Source organism: Osmia lignaria, chromosome 8 (genome assembly GCF_051020975.1).
Source record: "Osmia lignaria lignaria isolate PbOS001 chromosome 8, iyOsmLign1, whole genome shotgun sequence".
Classification (NCBI taxonomy): domain Eukaryota; kingdom Metazoa; phylum Arthropoda; class Insecta; order Hymenoptera; family Megachilidae; genus Osmia; species Osmia lignaria.
In genome coordinates this window covers 5585482-5604719 of record NC_135039.1, presented here as the reverse complement: position 1 = coordinate 5604719, position 19238 = coordinate 5585482, and the positions used below count along the sequence as shown (strand labels likewise).

General features: G+C 38.0%; 1 protein-coding gene across 1 annotated transcript in view; it reads left to right on the top strand.

The window, feature by feature from the left end:
* Positions 1-19238, top strand: part of LOC143305580 (uncharacterized) — a 369432-nt gene that overhangs the window by 40961 nt on the left and 309233 nt on the right. Inside the window, exon 2 of the mRNA XM_076689719.1 lies at positions 13980-14112. Coding sequence (XP_076545834.1) covers positions 13980-14112 — 133 coding nt within the window. The remainder of the gene's footprint in view (positions 1-13979; positions 14113-19238) is intronic.

The window sequence follows — 19238 nt, the reverse complement described above, 5'->3', positions numbered from 1 at the left end:
AGAGAGCTTGCCTTTATACTTGGCATTGGGGTGTGGTGGTCGAGTAGTAGGGAGGTTTTTCCAGGAAAGGACATTTTTAGGCGGGAAAAGCGCGAGCCGGAGTCACGTACGGGTCCGGTGGCTGGATTCTTAAAGGAAGTCGTAAATTTTGTGGTTACAAGGTTTTTGGATTTTAGGGTAGGATCAATAATGATCCAATCCCGATAAACTAGTCCCGAATTCCGGGACTGAGAGTGATGTGACAGGGGTTGGAAAAGTTATGTGGGTCCTTTCTCTGAGTTCGGGAAAACAAGGGAAGTCTCTAAAGATGGTTATCTTTAAGGGTTACTCGACACTTCGAAATAAGCAACTGTTCGATCCCGAGCCACTTGCTTATTTCGAGGCAATCCTGTACATCGTAGAAAGGAAATAGACGAACAGCGATCACCTTTATTATACTATTCATTGTTGGTCATTTATTTCATTTCGATGGCCCTTGACATATAAAAAGCGGCAAATAATATCCTGGATTTTTAATATTTGTCGATCGGTTGTGTATTCTACATAATATCGAAAATATGTTGAGTTTGCTACAAACTGCTACACACGATCTGTACAGGAGAATGGTGAAATTCTGATTACTTAAGAAAAGCAGTCAGAAAATAAATCTATTGCCAGATTTATTAAAATTTTTTTAGACAGATAAATTAGTATATTCTTTTAGCATAGACTGTGTTATTATGCTGGATTTTCCCGATTCTCCTGAAAGTGTGCGACGCTGGCAGAACGACACAGCTCGAGCGAGTTCTTGAATGCTGGTGAACGTAGAAAAAGACAAATAGCGAAAGAGAAAGAGGTCCGAGAATTAAAGGGCCTGAAAAAGATATTTGAGTGAGACAATATTAATTTAACCATAACTTTTTTATTTTTCATTTTTGCTAAATGAAACTTTTATCAATGTAATTGTAAGGTTCTTATGATTAAAATAAGACCAAACACCATATAATTTGCATTATTTATACTTATTTAAAATTATAATTCAAATTATACCATGTCTGATCTTGTTTTAATCAAAAAATCTCACAAATACACTGGTAAGAGTTTCATTGAAAAAAAATCAGTCATTCATCATTACAAAGCAAGAAAACGAAAATGCAGAATAATTACGCAAAATAAGATAAGTTTTTAATAAGTTTAACAGTTGATACTGTATTATAACAATTACAGTAAAACCTGGATAAATGCAACGAAAGAATGCTTAGATAAATGCAATCACTGGGTCCCAATCTTGGTTGAATTTATCCAGGTTTTACTGTATCAAACTATATTTTTATTTGTTTCCTACATATATTATAGAAAGATAAAATATTCAGCATCGTATAAGCGTGGACCAGCTGCAACAGTTGCCGGAAACCTGATGAAATATGTAGTACAAATTAACTAAAATATCAAACTGTACTTTTCTGTCTTTCATTTTGATGACTATTCACAGAATAAAATGATAATAGTTGTAACGAATAAAAAATAAAACTAACAAACCGTAAAAGATTGAAATTTCTTTATATCCTTACATTCTATCCTATCTAATTTTCCTCGTATGTCTTCGCATTTACGTATTGTAATAAATAGAATAATAGTAATATCTAATTGAAGAAATCACTTTTGTATCACGTACATACATATGTATATATATAAAACTTAAATATTTAAAAAAATATCAATAAAGGAAGCAGTTCAACTCCTTTTTTTAACTGCTTCCGAAGTTAATGTATTTCATAGTATTAATGTATTAAAAATGTATTCTTATGTATTAAAAAAATGTGAATGCATTAAGAATCAGAACTGAAACCGTAGAATCGGGATTCGAACTGAATCTCCTGGTTTCTCACTTCTACCATAGTGCCAGTGACTACAGATCTAACAAGACTAAACATGGCTTTGTTCTGGAAGGGTAGTGAATTTGTGCCTCGAGAACGAACGCCATCTGCTCTATCCTAGTACAAAAATATGAAACACTTCGCACTGCAGCAGTCTACGGCACGTTGACGATAACGGAAAATTGCTTCAATACCAACAGCTATATCTCTTTACTCAGTGTCTCGAGCTCAGTGTTGCCATATCTCTGAAGAGCAAGAAAGAGAATACGCGTAACGAGATAAAATGAGAGGGAATATGTTTAAGGGATGCCGCTTGATCTTTTACTTTGTCGTGCTGAAGTCAACGGATGCGGATGTATTTTTCACTGTAATTTTTTACTTGAATTGTGTTAAGGCAGGTCTATTCAGATAATCTTTTTCTGTTCAAAAAATAATTTGGCAATTATTGAGATTAGTTTACACCTCACCGAGTTTGATGAAATTTAAATATATTGTAAAACTCAACATTTTGAACAACTTTTTCCTATACATATAACCGATGCTCGGCTTTAGTTTTCGAGATATTTTCGACAAACTGTCGAAACTAACACATTGAATTTTCCATCCGTGTGTGTCCGTGACAACGTACGCATTAGTATGGGATCGCCGCTTTTCTACTGTTTCTGCAGGCAACAGCACGGTGACCGATGACCAATACATACCTTGTGTACTTCTGCATTCATGATTTCAATGTATCTGTTACGTCCCTAGTCATAACCCATTTTCTTCTTTCGCCATTCCAAGGAGGTGTCGCTCTGGAATCCGCGAAACATCAGCGTTTTCTCGCTTAGCGACGCCCGCGATACGAAATCGGGGAACTCGCGGAATGCGATAGCGAAAACCCTTTGCTTGCAGGTTTTCGCAAGCAAAGAGCGTGACCTACTCTCCTTTTGGGAGTATAAGTTATCGGCGCAACGCAGGTACGCCAGTTCCATGATAGCGTAAAGCAAAGACCGAAGTTCTATCCGTTCGTGACCCGCAGTAGATCCGCGTGTAAGGCTACTCGAAACCAGGAAGATCATCGACGAAGTGCTCGGCCGACGGTTCAACACGAGTATATCGCCGTGGTCTGAGATAACAGACCCATAATTGGACCAAGTCCAGGAGTGCACCTGTGTGCTGTACAGGACCACCACCAACCGTTTGTATCTCCAAGGTCGAGTCGTAGCCACGCGTCGCGAGTCTAGAGTATCGTCCGAACCGCGAAGCAAGTGAAAACTGAGACCTCTAGTGTGAATGACCAGCGAGTGATACGAGAGCAAACGAGTGACGCACAACACCTGATGTCAGCGAAGGGTATGTAACAACAGAGACAGAATATATAATTGTTGAAAACCCCTATATGTGTATCTATAATTACTGAACGTCCCATCCTGTACTCCTATACTACCCGCGAGGAAGGTCAAGGTACGCTTTAGCGTTTAGATCGGCAGAACCCAGAAACATAGTAAAACAACCACCCTTAAGGTGGGACGTAACATATCGTAGCTATGATGGCAACTGGGAATTTAATATAGCCTAACCTAACCCAATCTACTCTACCTAATCAGTGACGGCGACCAGACACACTTACTGACAATTCAAAATTATGAAAATTAGTTAAATTTAATCTTTAAGCCCACCCGTAATATACAGTAATGCTTCGAAATAAGCAAGTCGCTATCCCCTCTTCTTTGTTTGAAGTCGCCCGCAAAGTGAGAGGTACGAGAAACGAGTGAGAGGTCCATGAAAGCGCGAAGCCGATGTTTAGGGTAATAAATTTCACGCTCGACTGAGCGGTGACATCGGTTAGTAGAAGAAGGACGGAATATATATAATGCTTTCTCAGTCTGGTATATTTGCTTCGAAATAAAGCATAGTGCGAGAATGAGAGGGCATGTTATATTCTATCCTTGTCCAAAAAATAACATCGCTGCTCGGCCGATCACTTTATGATTTGCCGCTACCTCGGATCTCTCACTCGTTTCTCGCGTTCTCTATCGTCCCGTTTCGAGAACAAAGTCAAGCCGAATAGCTACCTGCTTCGAAATAAGCAACTGTTTGGTCCCGAGCCACTTGCTTATTTCGAAGCATTACTGTATGTATATATTGTGACCCCTTTTGGGGGTTCACTAAAAACTTCCGTTACAACTTTATATTCTCTATCCCACAACAACTCGTTACAAACGTTGGGCGCCAGCCACTCGCTGTGGCAATCGAAATCAAAAGGGGAAAGGGGTAAGTGCGGGTGCTTACAGGGGATGGGTTTCGTGGCACTTATGTCCATACAATGTCTCGCGGGGGAGTACGCTGGGAGGATTGTCTAGGGCTGGGAGAGATCTCAGGGTAGGAGGAAGGGTTCACAGGAAGTTCGTGTACATTACGCGTAGGAGGATTACGGTAGACGGAAGTGATAGGGGTTGGGCAAGGGGCTTCGCAAGACGCAGAAATCTTTGTAGAATCAGAACACTACGCGGACGCGAAGGTACGCGGGCGAAGGTTGCCGTTGCCGGAACTCTCACTTTACAATATTAATAATTCAGGAGACTCACCCAAAACACCTCACACACAAAGTCTCGCTCCGCCAAAATCTATCTCACTATTCGCTCTCCACAAAATCTCTACGCTCGCTCTCAAAACCTCTATACGCTAGCCTAAGGCTCAATGACGGTTCGCCGTCGATGGTTTTGGGGAGGGGGATGGGACTAGGAAGGGGCCTCTTCCGGCAACGGGATAGATCGATTATCGATTGTCGATCGGCCGGTGGTCAGGGTCGATGGGGCTGACGGACTTTCTGCGGTGATGGGTGGACTGAAGTCTTCGGGCTCGGCGACAGATGGCTCCGGGTGGGCGTGTTCGCAATCCTCTGGGCAGCTTCGTCTATTTCTCCGAAGTCCCGCGTTGCTCGTTTCTCATAAAAGGGTTGAATGTCTGTCGCCGGCCTCGAAGCGCTTGTTGAAAGTGGTCCTCGGTGTTTCTGTCCGTCGCTTCCATCAGCCCGGGACCGGTGGGCAGGGGGAAGGGGGTAAGGTGAGGGAAGGGTTAAGGGTTATCTTTAGGTGGAAATGTGAGGTGGGGGAAGCGCAGCGATTGTAACGGGGGGGGGGGGCACAGGTGTGACCACGTTACAATATACAGGGTGTCCCAGCATCGGTAGTACAAACGAGGAGGGGGTGATTCTACATAAAAAAACAAATCGAAAATAAAGGAAAGAATTTTTTCATTTGAGGCTTCGTTCTCGAGAAAATCATTTTTGAATATTCAGCGAGTACGCGTACACTTAACTATCGTTTAGATGGATGGATCTCGATAGAAGTCATAAGTCACTTATAAGTAGTACTAATATCATTAGTATCAACATGATGTGCTTTATTACTCATTTCTACCTATGGATTTAGAGTGGATTTAAATGAAAATAAGACATGTAATTTAGTTACTAACTTACTTTATTAATGCAAAAATTGTTGGAATTGCTGCCCATTGAGTTGCATACATAACTGTATTTTTCGAATTAAATTTGCATGAACGCATTCTAATGTATTCTGTACAGTAAAACCTGGATAAATGCAACGAAAGAATGCTTGGATAAATGCAACATCGCTATCCCCTCCATTTGCGGGGATGCCCCTAGGCGAACCGAGCCGCTCGACGAGGAAACCGTGTAATATGATCCGACCGTAATATCGGTGTGACTAATACTAATTGAACGATAAAACTTTTTCATTTTTAACTTTTTCTTAATGAAACTTTTACTAATGCATTTGTGAGATTTTTCTTATTAAAATGACACCAAACACGATATAGTTTGAATTATATTTATAAACAATAGTAATAGAATAAACAACATAGAATTGACACCACGACTGAATATAAATGATGTCGGCTGAATACAAAACATGTGTACGGACACAGAATCGGCATGTCGGCTGAATACAAAACATGTGTACGGACGCAGAATCGACACCTCGCTTGGATAAATGCAACATTAAATGCCCAGAATCGACATCTCGCTTGGATAAATGCAACATTAAATGCCCAGAATCGACACCTTGCCTGAATAAATGAAACCTTTGAAACCAGAGCCGACACCGCGACTGGTTTTGATTTCGATCTCTGTTGCTTTTCGCCAACCTTTAACATCAATTTTAGCAAGTAATTATAATTGAAACTATATCGTGTTTGGTACCATTTGAATCAGAAAAATTTCACCAATGCGTTAGTAAAAGTTTTAATATAAAAAAGTCAAAAATAAAAAAGTTTTATAGTTGAATTAGTATTAGTCACACCGATACGTTTCGGCTCTTTCCTTTCATCATCGGACCTCTCTCTTTCCGCCACTGTCTGTCCCTTTCTATGTTTACGCTTGGCTGGTCGTCACGTGTAACCCGAGATTCGACACCTCGCTTGGATAAATGCAACCACTGGGTCCCAATCTTGGTTGCATTTATCCAGGTTTTACTGTATCCATATTTTATGTTATGCCCAAGTATCCCATGCAGTCACTGCAAACACCTAGAAACCATTCCGAACCAGTTGGAAAAGACGGATTTCAAAAATATTAAAAATTGACGAAGTTGGCTAATGGGTATAAACAATCACCTGTAACTTTTAAACTATTCAACTACAAACGAAAGGAAAATCACTACAAACAACTATAAATCATTCCCTATCACGTGGAAAAGACGGATTTTAAAAATATTAAAAATTGACGAAGTTGCCTCTTCGGAATATAAACAATCACCTGTAACTTTTAAACTATTCAGCTATTTACAAACGAAAGGGAATTCACTACAAACGACTACAAAAAAAGTTAATTTTTCAAAAGTCGGGTGCCAGGTTCACATAGCCATACAAACTGCACCTGGCTCAGCATATTTTTCGTGTTGTGCAGAAGAAGAACAACAAGAACAAGAAATATCTCGAAATATGTCCGTCAGGCCCCTTCCCTTGAGTTAAATCTGCAAATATCTCGGAAACGATGCGAGCTATGGCAAAATGTTAAGAAACCTTTTTTGTAGGAAATTAAGTTTCCTACTATTTATGTTCTATGATATTTTTTGATCAGATGCGTAGTTTTCGAGATATATCGAGATATTTAAAAGTTCCGAAGCCGCACCAACATAATAAAGATACAGAAGCACCGTGGCCCCTTTCTTTGAGATAACTCTGCACTACTGCAAGGTGCAAATGCCACTTGCAGCTTAGCTGTGCAGAAGAAGAACAACAAGAAGAAGTAATATCTCGAAATATGTCCGTCAGGCCCCTCCCCTTGAGTTAAATCTGCAAATATCTCGGAAACGATGCGAGGTATGGCAAAATGTTAAGACACCTTTTTTGTAGAGAATTAAGTTTGCTACTATTTATGTTCTATGATATTTTTTGATGAGATGCGTAGTTTTCGAGATATATGGAGATATTTAAAAGTTCCGAAGCCGCACCAACATAATAAAGATACAGAAACAGCGTGGCCCCTTTCCTTGAGATAACTGTGCACTATTCCGAGCTGCAAATGCCACTTCCAGCTTAGCTGTGCAGACGAAGAACAACAAGAAGAAGAAATATCTCGAAATATGTCCGTCAGACGCCTTCCCTTGAGTTAAATCTGCAAATATCTCGGAAACGATGCGAGCTATGGCAAAATGTTGATACCTTTATTGTAGCAAATTAAGTTTCCTACTATTTATGTTCTATGATATTTTTTGATCAGATGCGTAGTTTTCGAGATACATCGAGATATTTAAAAGTTCCGAAGCCGCACCAACATAATAAACATACAGAAACACCGTGGCCCCTTTCTTTGAGATAACTGTGCACTATTCCGAGCTGCAAATGCCACTTCCAGCTTAGCTGTGCAGAAGAAGAACAACAAGAAGAAGAAATATCTCGAAATATGTCCGTCAGGCCCCTCCCCTTGAGTTAAATCTGCAAATATCTCGGAAACGATGCGAGCTGTGGCAAAATGTTTAGAGACCTTTTTTGTAGAAAATTAAGTTTCCTTCTATTTATGGTCTATGATATTTTTTGATCAGATGCGTAGTTTTCGAGATATATCGAGGTATTTAAAAGTTCCGAAGCCGCACCAACATAATAAAGGTACAGAAACACCGTGGCCCCTTTCTTTGAGATAACTCTGCACTATTCCAAGCTGCAAATGCCACTTCCAGCTTAGCTGTGCAGAAGAAGCACAACAAGAACAAGAAGTATCTCGGAATATGTCCGTCAGGCCCCTTCTCTTGAGTTAAATCTGCAAATATCTTGGAAACGATGCGAGCTATGGCAAAATGTTAAAAATATAGTTATTTAAATTTGGCATTTGTTGCGCGCAGAGAATAAATTTTTTCTCTGGGCAAAATACCGGTAATTTTAGTAAGGAAGGAAGGAGTTTTAATAAAGTTTTAGAAACACTTTTAATGTAAGTAATATAATTTAATAAACAAAAAAGTTGCGTTGAATCACTTCACACAGCGTGGCCTTTAATTAGTAAAGGCAAACGGTTAGGTTAATGTACTTTCAGCCGAAGTACAAGGCGAATTAGTCGCGTGCTTAGAATTGTCGTTTACTTGTTTTCGTCGTGAAGAGCGAAATAGTAGGCCGATCGTCGCCGCGTCGCGGTTTTTATAATCGTAAGCGCGATGACAACGCCGAGGTGTTTTCGGTGTCTGGCATAACTTTGCCTATTTTAAATTGGCGCGCTTAATCCCGAACAGCATTTATAAATCGAACATTTCATATGGAACGACCATTTGAATTCAATTTTCGTTATAAGAATCATACCTACAATGTTCATAAGTTCAAACATTTTCCGGAAATATGGGTCATCGACCGTCCGTAAAGGCGCCATTGAGTGTATAATATAATTTATTACACATTCATTAAAATCTTTTTGAGAAATTGTGTTATTTCTCCTTTCTAAACTATTGTCCATGTTCTTCTGTGTTTTACGATTTTTTTTCGTTTGTAAGTACTGCTGGTACTCAATTAAAACTGCGTCACCGTCTTTTTAAATGTGAGCGTAAATTTGAGGTGGATGTCACCTCTGTGAAGTTGGCCCCTTATTATCAAAAATTTGAAAAATTGATAAGTTCTGAATGCCCCCCTAAGAGTTCTAGAGTTCTCTATCAGTTTTAAAAATAGTTCCGTCGATTAGGCCGTGTTTAGGCCGTCGCCCTCACTCTCTGGATCTTGCCTGGTCGTCGGGCAAAGGTCCATTCTCTCCTCTCTCTACCGTTCGTGTGTTGCTCACACCTTCGGTCCGTCTTTTCCTTTCTGTGAACATAGTCAAAATGTGTGATAACATTCAACTTACTTGGCGACTACCTTTAGTCCCTATATACATTACTAATAAAAAAGATATAAAAATCGCTTTTATTCGGCAAGGTCATCCCCTTGGATCGTAATCCACGGCTTCATCTTATCGGCTGCAACGACTGTTCGTAATCGTTTCACCCCTTCTCGTAGATCTTCTACGTCGTAGCGGTCGTTCGGTAACACCGCTCGAATCTTGAATGGTCCTTTGTATTTAGGCAACAGCTTTCGGCTGCTCCCTGTTGCAGGTTCACTGGTTATTCGTACCAATACCAGTTCGTTCACGGTATACCTGCGTGCTTCCTTTCGCATACGGTCGTACCACTCTTTCTGCTTGCGTTGGTCTTCGGAAATATGCTCGCTAATACTTCTTATAATTCTTATACGACTTCTAATAATTTTTATACGACGCTTAGTAGTGGTCCTTCAGCTACTGTTCTCGTATCGCATCCGATCAATACTTTTATCGGCGTCGTATTAATACTTTTGTTATGTTTATTGCACTCTGCACCCTTTTTACCTGGACGTTCCAGTCTCGTGAATCTTGACCCGCTGAACTGGTCGCTAGAGCGTCAACGATAGCTTTATTATATCGTTCACATTGCCCATTGGCTCTTGGTGTGGCTACCGCATTAAGTACGCGTTTAATGCCGTATGTCTCACACAATGTAGCGAACCTTTGTGATGTGAAACTCGTTCCGCGATCACTTATTATCCTCGTCGGTACACCGAATAAGTACATCAAATTCAATAATACCTTTTCAGTGTGACGAGTCTTCTGACTTTTCACAGGTTCTGCAATCATGAGTATACACTACTATCACGAGTAAATATTTGTTTCCTTTTTTACTCGTCTCGAATGGTTCTACATGATCTATGTGCAATGTGTGAAACGGTATCGGTACCTTCTCGATCGTATTCAGTTTACACTGCTTCTTTCCTGAAGTCTGTTTATAGTACGTGCAACTCAAACACGCCTTCACATACTTATCAACAAATCGTCGCATACCAGCAAACCAATAGTTTCACTGAATCCGTTCCAATGTCTTTTCCACGCTTAAATGTCCGGCATCGTCATGGCATAATCTGCATATTTGCAGCCCAGCGTTCCTTGGAACTAACCAAGCCGTTTTATTACCTGCTAACCGCCGGTATAGTTTGTCCTTCTTTAACACGTATTCCTGGAAATAATTTTTCGTTTCGGGTGACTTTTCGTTGTTGGCGAGAATTGTTCGGATCCGTGACAATTGTTAGTCCTGCATTTGTATCGACGTTATACATTCAGCCTCCGTAATATCCACGTAGGCGACCTCAAGAACGACCGGCTGAGGATTTCGGCTAAGTGCATCCACATGGTGCATCCTCAACGTGAAGGTCGTCCTCAACGCGTTGCAATCTGTTACAACTTTAAATTCTATTCCCAGCAAATATACTCGGAAATATCGTAGGGCAAATACAACTGCCATTGTTTCTAATTCATAGGAATGGTCCGTTATAGGAATCGTTGGTCCGCTATTGTTTGCTTACTGAAATAAGCAACCGCTGCCATATTCCCATCTCCTTGTTGTTGCAACAATATTGCTCTAACACCTAAAGAACTCGCATCCGTATGAAGTTCAGTAGGTCGAGCTGGATCAAAGATACATAATACCGGTTGTGATGTTAACTTCTCTTGTACCTGTCGAAAAGCATTTTTTTGAAGTTCCTCCCATTGCCATGGTACATTTTTGCGTGTGAGGCGATCTTCTGTTTGAATGCTTCTTGCACTTTGCATTTAGTTTCTGCCAAAACTTTTTTAGCAGTTTCCCCTCTTACTTGCCAAGTTTTCAACGGGAGTCTATAAGCAATGTGTAACAAGTATTCAAAGGATCTTATCCAGCAATGATGTGTAGATAACCCATATTTGTAGCACTTTACATTTGGTATAAGTGTATTAACTACATCTTCATTCATAATTTTGAGTGTGGCACCTCATATTTAACATACTTGCGTAGAATTAGTTCCACTTACAATATTACATATACTACCATCAATCATAGTAAATAGCATACGATATAAAATATTCCAATTATTACCATCGATTGTTATTGTGCGGGATATTAAATTTTGAATTATGTGTTCCATTCTTTTCTTTTCTGATTCAACAACTAGAGACGTTTCTTTTGCGAATATGAATTTTATTGGACGACAGAATAATGTCGATGACGGTGTTCCATTCTCCCATAATATACAATCATTTTCATCTATTAAACGCAAGGGAACAAATGCAATTAGAAATAAAAACTCATCAGTACTTTGTAAATTATGAAATTTCTGCTTATATCTACTATGGCCCGAACTACCATCAAACCCCCATTTGCAAATTAATGTAGCTATTTGAGGGTTTGAGGGAGATTTATTTTCAATAATTTTTATAATAGAAATTACCGTTTTTTCAAGTAATTCTTGAAAATCCGTCTCTGCATGGATTTCAGATGTGGAAATATCAGATGGTAGAAGCTGCTTTTCTGTATTTTTTAAGGCGTAGTAATTAGGTAATATTTTGAAACTGCTATTACTAATGGTATTTCTCAATATATTATATTTCCGAAAACAAAGTCGCAAGTCTATATACAATGCTCATGCACGAAGTGGGGATACTATACAAGATATAAATGATTCCTGTTTAAAAGTTATTTTTGCAGCAAATGCTAATTCATTTGACGATCGCGTATGGAAACTGACGCTTCCTCAAATGGTACTTGTGGTCTTCCACGTTGGTTTTCACTAGATGTATTTGATTTGTTTGATGAAACACTGAGAACTTCCTCTGGCAATTTGATACTTTTCATCGACCATACACCGTGTTTTTTCAAAAATGTATCATATCCTCTAGCACATCGATCCCACTTTGTTTGTATTTACAAACAGATTAAGCGAGAGAATTTGTTAATAATTTCTTCTATTTCATTTGAGATATAGTGTAAATTCAATCCCCTCAATATTCTATGGCAGATGGTAACGCGTCTCTTTTCTTTTGAGCTGTTTCGCCAAATTTCAAACAGATTGTTATTACTTACCGATTCTAAAAAATAAAATATCTCAAAAAGAGCACTCAGGAACAAATAAAATTTATACCAAATTAAAGAGAATAAAAGGAATTTATTTTCCTGAACAAGAGAAAAAATCAATAAGGTTTAATTAATTGAAACTTACCCATACTTTTAAAAATTAAAACTTTTGGATATTAAAACTAAAACACAACACTTCGAACTTACTTAAAAACGACAAAGAAAATATATAACTTACAACTACAAACAGAAATTCGATTTTTAATTATATGTTATGCGTAATTAATGCTTGTGTGGTTTTGGTGAACTTCGAGTTTAATTACTAACCTCGGTTTATTATTTATGTTGCTAAGATGCGATGTTTTTTTATCAGAAGAGTGTTTTCTATCTGCTTCATGGAAAAATATATGAAATTTCATAATTTATTTTTTTAATTTTTGAACGTGTATTGTGACACTGTGCGGCGGCGGCCGGATTTAAATATATGATCTAACCTATCCGAGCTTCCCAGCTACCCAGAACTAACCCAAAACTAACCTAACCTAACACATCAATAATATTCACTTGTAATTGAATTTTAATGAACATTTCGATCTTAATTTTTACAAACTTTTTTTGTTAATAACTTTTTAATAACTTTTTATTAGAAAAAGTTACTCGAGGACATGTCCTTGACAACATATCTCAAGATCAAGGTCATTAGGGCGGGGTACCCTATTCGGCATTTTCACCAAAGTATCATTGGTCCGTCGGATAAATTCTCGTCGAATAAACTAGTTCATCCGTGGCGCTTCGGATAAGATACTTCGTGATTATTCGAATTTCGAGTAACGGATAAGAATAAAGTATCTTTTATTCGACAAAGATCGAATACAACTTTGAGCTTTTATTCGAACTTAAAATTTTGGTAAATATTCGGAAGTGTAACTCCTGTCAGAATCAAGCTGATTTTTTTTTTTGTGTGGTTTCTTACAGTTAAAAAACATCACATTTAATATTATTATGGCAGCGCATCAACAAAAACAATGTCAATAAATATTTTTTTAAAGATTTTATGTACGCGTTTACTGTGTGCGGTGAAAACTCGACGAAATAGAAAATATTCGGTTGAACAGTAACATATTAAATTCGCTTTGCAGACTGGGGGGCTTAGCCCCCCCCCCCCCCCCCCCCCCCATAACTACGCTAACTAATGCCAATAGATATGTTACTTTGTAAATTGTGTTTATTATTTCCTTATATTAAAAATGGGTATTGGTATTAGTTAGTGTAGTATGGGGGGGGGCTGAGCTCCCTAGTCAGCAAAGCGAACTCGTGGGGGATATTTTGTTTTTTGTTTACATCTGGAATTGTCGCGATAATATCCCAAAATTCGGACGACGTGATTACCACATAGCTGGTTATATTGCCGCACAGTGAACGCGTACATGCCATCTTCGATGCTATTCAGCAATTTTATAATGAAGAATTGTCAAAATAGTTTGTATGTCTATTGTATTTTGAAAGAACAGAATATTTCTTTTAGAAACCTTGAAAAAAAGTTCGAAAGAGCGACGAATAAAAATCTTAAAAAAATATTTATTGACATTGGTTTTGTTGATGCGCTGTCATAATAACATTAAATATGATGTTTTTTAACTGTAAGAAACCACACATAAAAAAATCAGCTCGATTCTGACAGGAGTTACACTTCCGAATATTTACCAAAATTTTTTATCTACATACATTTTTGCCTGTTTCTGTTGTGCAGTGCAGTGTAGTGAGTTCACCGACCCAACCGTAACATCAGCTGTTTCGGGTTGCCTGGAAAGGTCAGGACCGAAACTACGACTCAGCGTCAACGATTCACTACCGTCGAAGCAGGTTCATTCGTGGATGAATGGGTAAGTCTAATTATCTTTTTCTAATATTAGTTAGAAAATTCATTTTTTTTAAAAACAATTTATCCACCTGGAAACGTGCTGTTATGAAAAAAACATTTTATATGATAAAATACCTTACTTCTAAACTACCTATTACTTTATTTGTTATTCATGAATAACGATTCAAGTGTACGGCAACCGTTAGGAATGCCTAACTTAGGTGTACGCTCGGTGACCCCCCATTTCAGCTACACTGCGGTACATAACTATAGCACCACCTAAATTTTTAGTTATTTTGGACTTTAGATTGAAAGTGCAAGAAAATTAATTGTAAAAATTGAGAAAATATGAAAAATGATAGGGTTTTATTAATTTTTATTTAAATTATCCTCTTGTACAAAACGGTACAATCAAAAGTGTGAATTTCCACTGTTGCGTAACTATAGCACCAGTTCAAACAAAGTCTGTCATAACCGATTTTAGTAATTTGTGGGACCACCCTTTTTTGTAATTAACTGAAAAATTCTATTTGGTAAGCTATCAATAAGTTTCTGAAAAATATCTCTGTTGATTTCGTTACTTATTCTAATTATCGCATTTTTTAATTCTGAAACATTTCTGCATTGTCAATTTTCACCGTAAACCTTCCTTACAATTATGCCCCAGATATTTTCCACGGGATTCTGATGTGGCGAACACGCTGGCCATTTAATAACATTAATGTCGTTTGCTTCAAACCATGCCATCACTTTTCGACTTGTGTGTATTGCTGCATTGTCTTGTTGAAACGACCAATTTATGGTATTATTTTCTTGAAGAAAGGGTAGTAAATTATTTTGTAAGATGCTAATATATTCGTCGCTATTCATTTTTTTCGATGGGAAAGCTAATTGTAACATCCTATTAGTGCAAAAAGCCCCCCAGACCGTAAGGCTTCCTCCACTGAAATTTCTTTTCGCGAAATACCATGGTTCCTTGCGGAGATCTCGCCAGTATGAATTATATCCATCAGGTCTATCAAGGTTAAATTTCTTTTCGTCCGAAAAGATAGTCTAGATGTCAATAAAATAAATTAGAATAAGCTGCGTTTAGAAAGTTTTAATATCTAAAATTAACTTACGTAATGCCAATTCCGATGCATGTTTGCTCGAGCGTACTCAAGTCTTGCAATCTTATGCTGCGGTAGAAGTTTGAGCGCAGACTTCAATTTTTGTCTCACAATGATACGATTTCCTTGTAAAACTCGACGTATAGTCCATCTTGAAACATCAAGATTATTACAATTTGTCGCGAGAGCCGATTACTTGCAAGTCTAAACACGTTCACATCGACTCGGCCGCAACTTCTCGCACAATAGAACTAGTTCCGAATATCTCGCGCTCGCAATGACACTTTCCTGTTTTGTCCACGAGTAATTTTACATTTCTTTCTGTTACTGTGTAATATAAGAGCTGAAAATAAGTTACTAATGACTCTTGTGAGGTTGATGCAACTTTAATATGCGAGGAAGAGAACTCGAAGAAGTCTTGCAGAAGATACTTGTAATGCCGTTTACACTAGCAAGCAACTTCCCGCAATAAGTATCGCCAGAAATGTGTCGCGCGGGAGACTGTCAGAGAATACTGCCGCAACTTCTTGCAGAACTGTATAGACAGGGTAGTTTGACCTGTTCCGAGATTTCTCGCCAGTTTAGTTTCAAACACCATGCCGCGTAGACGTGAACGTGTAGCAGTAGCAATAATGCTATTATTAAATAAAAAGAAAAAAAGATCTGTTTGGGTCCGACAATGGATTTCGAGACGACCTGAATTCGGTTGCTTCCATAATTTATTAAGAGAACTTCAAATAGAAGACGAACAACAATATTTTAATTTTATTCGTATGACTGCTGTGGATGTGGAAATTTTATTACAAAAAGTGGGTCACATAATTAAAAAAGAAGACACCCGGATGCGAGATTCAATATCTCCGAAGGAAAGACTCATCTTAACGTTAAGATTTTTAGCATCCGGTAAGTACATATTTAATTGTACTTATTTCTCTATTCAATTAACATACACACGTTCAAGAAGTCTCGTTTCGCGTACTTACTTATCAGTCAATATACATAATTATTTTTTTTAGGAGAATCATATCATTCATTGATGTATCTATTCAGAATTCCTGTCTGCACCATATCTAAAATTATTCCGGAAGTATGCAAAGCTTTGTACGATACACTACATGAGGAATATTTAAAGGTAAGGAAAGAGAAGGTTTTTATTTAAGTAAAAATGAACATGTTTTAAAAAAATCACTATAAAAAATGTTTATTATAACTGGTACAGGACAGTCGTCTCTAAAGTTGGTGGTGACGAATCAGAGGAAAATGATACTGTTGATGATGTAGAGGCATCTTCTTCATCTTGAATATGTACAATTGCTCGCCGAACAATTTTTCTTAGTTTTTTTTTTACTTTCTGTGTTGGTAATATTCCTCAGCACTGAGGCAACATAATCGTCGAATACTTGATCGACGTCGTTCGACTCGGAAAGAATTTTGGTGCACCTACGCAAAATATCAGCGCCTTTCCTTTTTTTTGCTGCACGATGTGGCCTCAACAATTCATTTTCCGGAATTTCTCCTGAAACTTCATGTTCGGCTGTTGGAAGCGTTGAAGAATTTTCCTGTAACAATAATAATCTTTATTTTATGTCCCATCTACTCAATCGGAATGGATGCATATTGCAAAAATGTATGAAGAAAAATGGAATTTTCCTCATTGCCTTGGTTCACTAGACGGGAAACATATTGTTTTTATGGCACCAGCTAATAGTGGGAGTTATTACTTTAATTATAAAGGATCCCATAGCATCGTGCTAATGATAGTGGCAGACCCATCTTACAAAATTACTTATATGAATGTTGGATGCAATGGCAGAATTTCTGATGGAGGTGTTTTTTTGCAAAGCTCACTATTCCCAGCTTTAGAAAATAACACTTTAGACCTTCCACCATATTCACCTTTACCGGGGAGGTCCATGCCAGTTCCATATGTGTTCATAGCTGACGATGCATTTGCTATAAAACCTTACTTAATGAAGCCATTTCCTTTTAAAAATCAATCTGCACCTAACAGGGTTTACAATTACTGTTTATCAAGAGCAAGACGAATGGTGGAAAGCGTGTTTGGGATACTTGCTAGAAGGTTTCGTGTATTTAGGAAGCCGATGGAATTGAATCCAGAGAAAACTAAGTTGGTTACGATGGCTGCTTGTGCATTGCACAATTTTATATTATGTACAAATGACGTCACACGGATGCGATATATTGAAGGGGGTTCGAATATGAACGAAATGGAAGATCTGCCTTCACAGAACCTCATTAATTTACAAAGAGGCCAAAATAACAGACCAGGAACAGAAGCGATGAGAATTCGTGAGGAATTTAAGGAGTATTTTATTTCGCCATAAGGCGAAGTACAATGGCAGTACCAACATATGTAGAGTATTTAAATTATAAAAATATGTAACTATATGTAATTATATGTAATAATATAGAAAAATATACAAAAAAAATTAATTTCATACATTTTTTTTTATTCAAGAAAATATAAATATCTATAGGTACTTACCAATGCCTCAGAAGTCGAAGCGTTGCCTACGTCTAAAAATTTCATTGCGTCAAAGCACCACCAATTCGATTTATACACTTCCTCCGCTCCACTACCACTCTTTTTAATTTTTAATTTCTTTACTTTGCTATGCCATTGGCTTCTTAAATTATGTAGTTTCCGGTTTATTTCTTCGATAGTTACCGATAATTCCCCGGCAATAGTAGCACATATTTCACTTTTTAATACTCGGTTTTTGTAATTACTGTTTCTGCAATCCCATAAGCATGGGTTGTACTCGTAAAGTCCAATCAGTTTCATAACATCTTCACGGGACCAATCACAAGATTTTGGTATGCTCATTTTCTGATTTAATTTTCACGCGCAATGAGCAAACTGTTTGAATGTGTTTTAAAATCTAACGAAATGTGGTCTGTAAATTTGTTTATAAGGTAAACTTGTTTCGGTGGTGGGGATTTTTCTAACAGCGATTCTGATTGGATTTTCTTGGAAAAGGAGGTCTAAGTTTCAATCAGCTTGATGACTCCGCGTGGAGTAACGCAGGTAGCCGACGCTGACGGTAATAAAGTAATTAGGGCTTCCCCAAATTTGCTGCACGACGAGTAATTTCCTAAGTCGTTTTCGAATAATAGGTAATAAAACGCGTGTTCGTTCTAACACCCGTAAAACAGAATATTTCTTTACAAGGAGTCCGTGTTGCCCGTGTTGGCGTTGTCGATTAGCGGCATTTATTTCCTAGATGTACAGTGAGTTGCATTGAACTTGTCGCAGTGAAGTTGGCTACAAATTCACTAACACATTCACGCCGCAGCGTCGGTGAACCGATCTCGCCATCGGCTCACCGACGTGGCGTGAATGTGTTAGTGAATTTATAGCCAACTTCACTGCGACAAGTTCAATGCAACTCAGGGTACTAGTCGGCTAAATTCGACCAGGAACACGTTCGACTAATAAAATACATTGTTAAATACATCTTTTGTTGCCCCAGCGACAAATGAATTTGCCTAAAGAACAATTTCTGTGCCTCCCTTGCTTTTATGGTTCACGGCACAGATAGAAACGCGATGTTTAATTAAATTGTACTTTCGGCTCTTTTGTTACCTGACTGCGCGATCTATGTGGGTATGTATTGTTCAATTTTGCGCCGCCTTTGAAAAGGTTGAAATGTATTTAGTGCACTATTTCTCGAGTAAATAGTTTTTATTAATAGCTATTGGGTATTTGTGTAAATGAAATAGAAATTATTCCATTAGGAAATAGAAACTATTTCATACTTTTTAGTGCATTTCGAAGTCGGTTATATTCTTTTTCAAGAATTATTTTATTTTTAAAGTTGCATCAATCTTATAAGCGTCATTAGTAACTTATTTCAGCTCTTTTATTACACAGTAACAGAAAGAAATGTAAAATTACTCGTGGACAAAACAGGAAAGTGTCATTGCGAGCGCGAGATATTCGGAACTAGTCCTATTGTGCGAGAAGTTGCGGCGAGCTGTTTGGACCTGTAAGTAATCGGCTGTCGCAACAAATTGC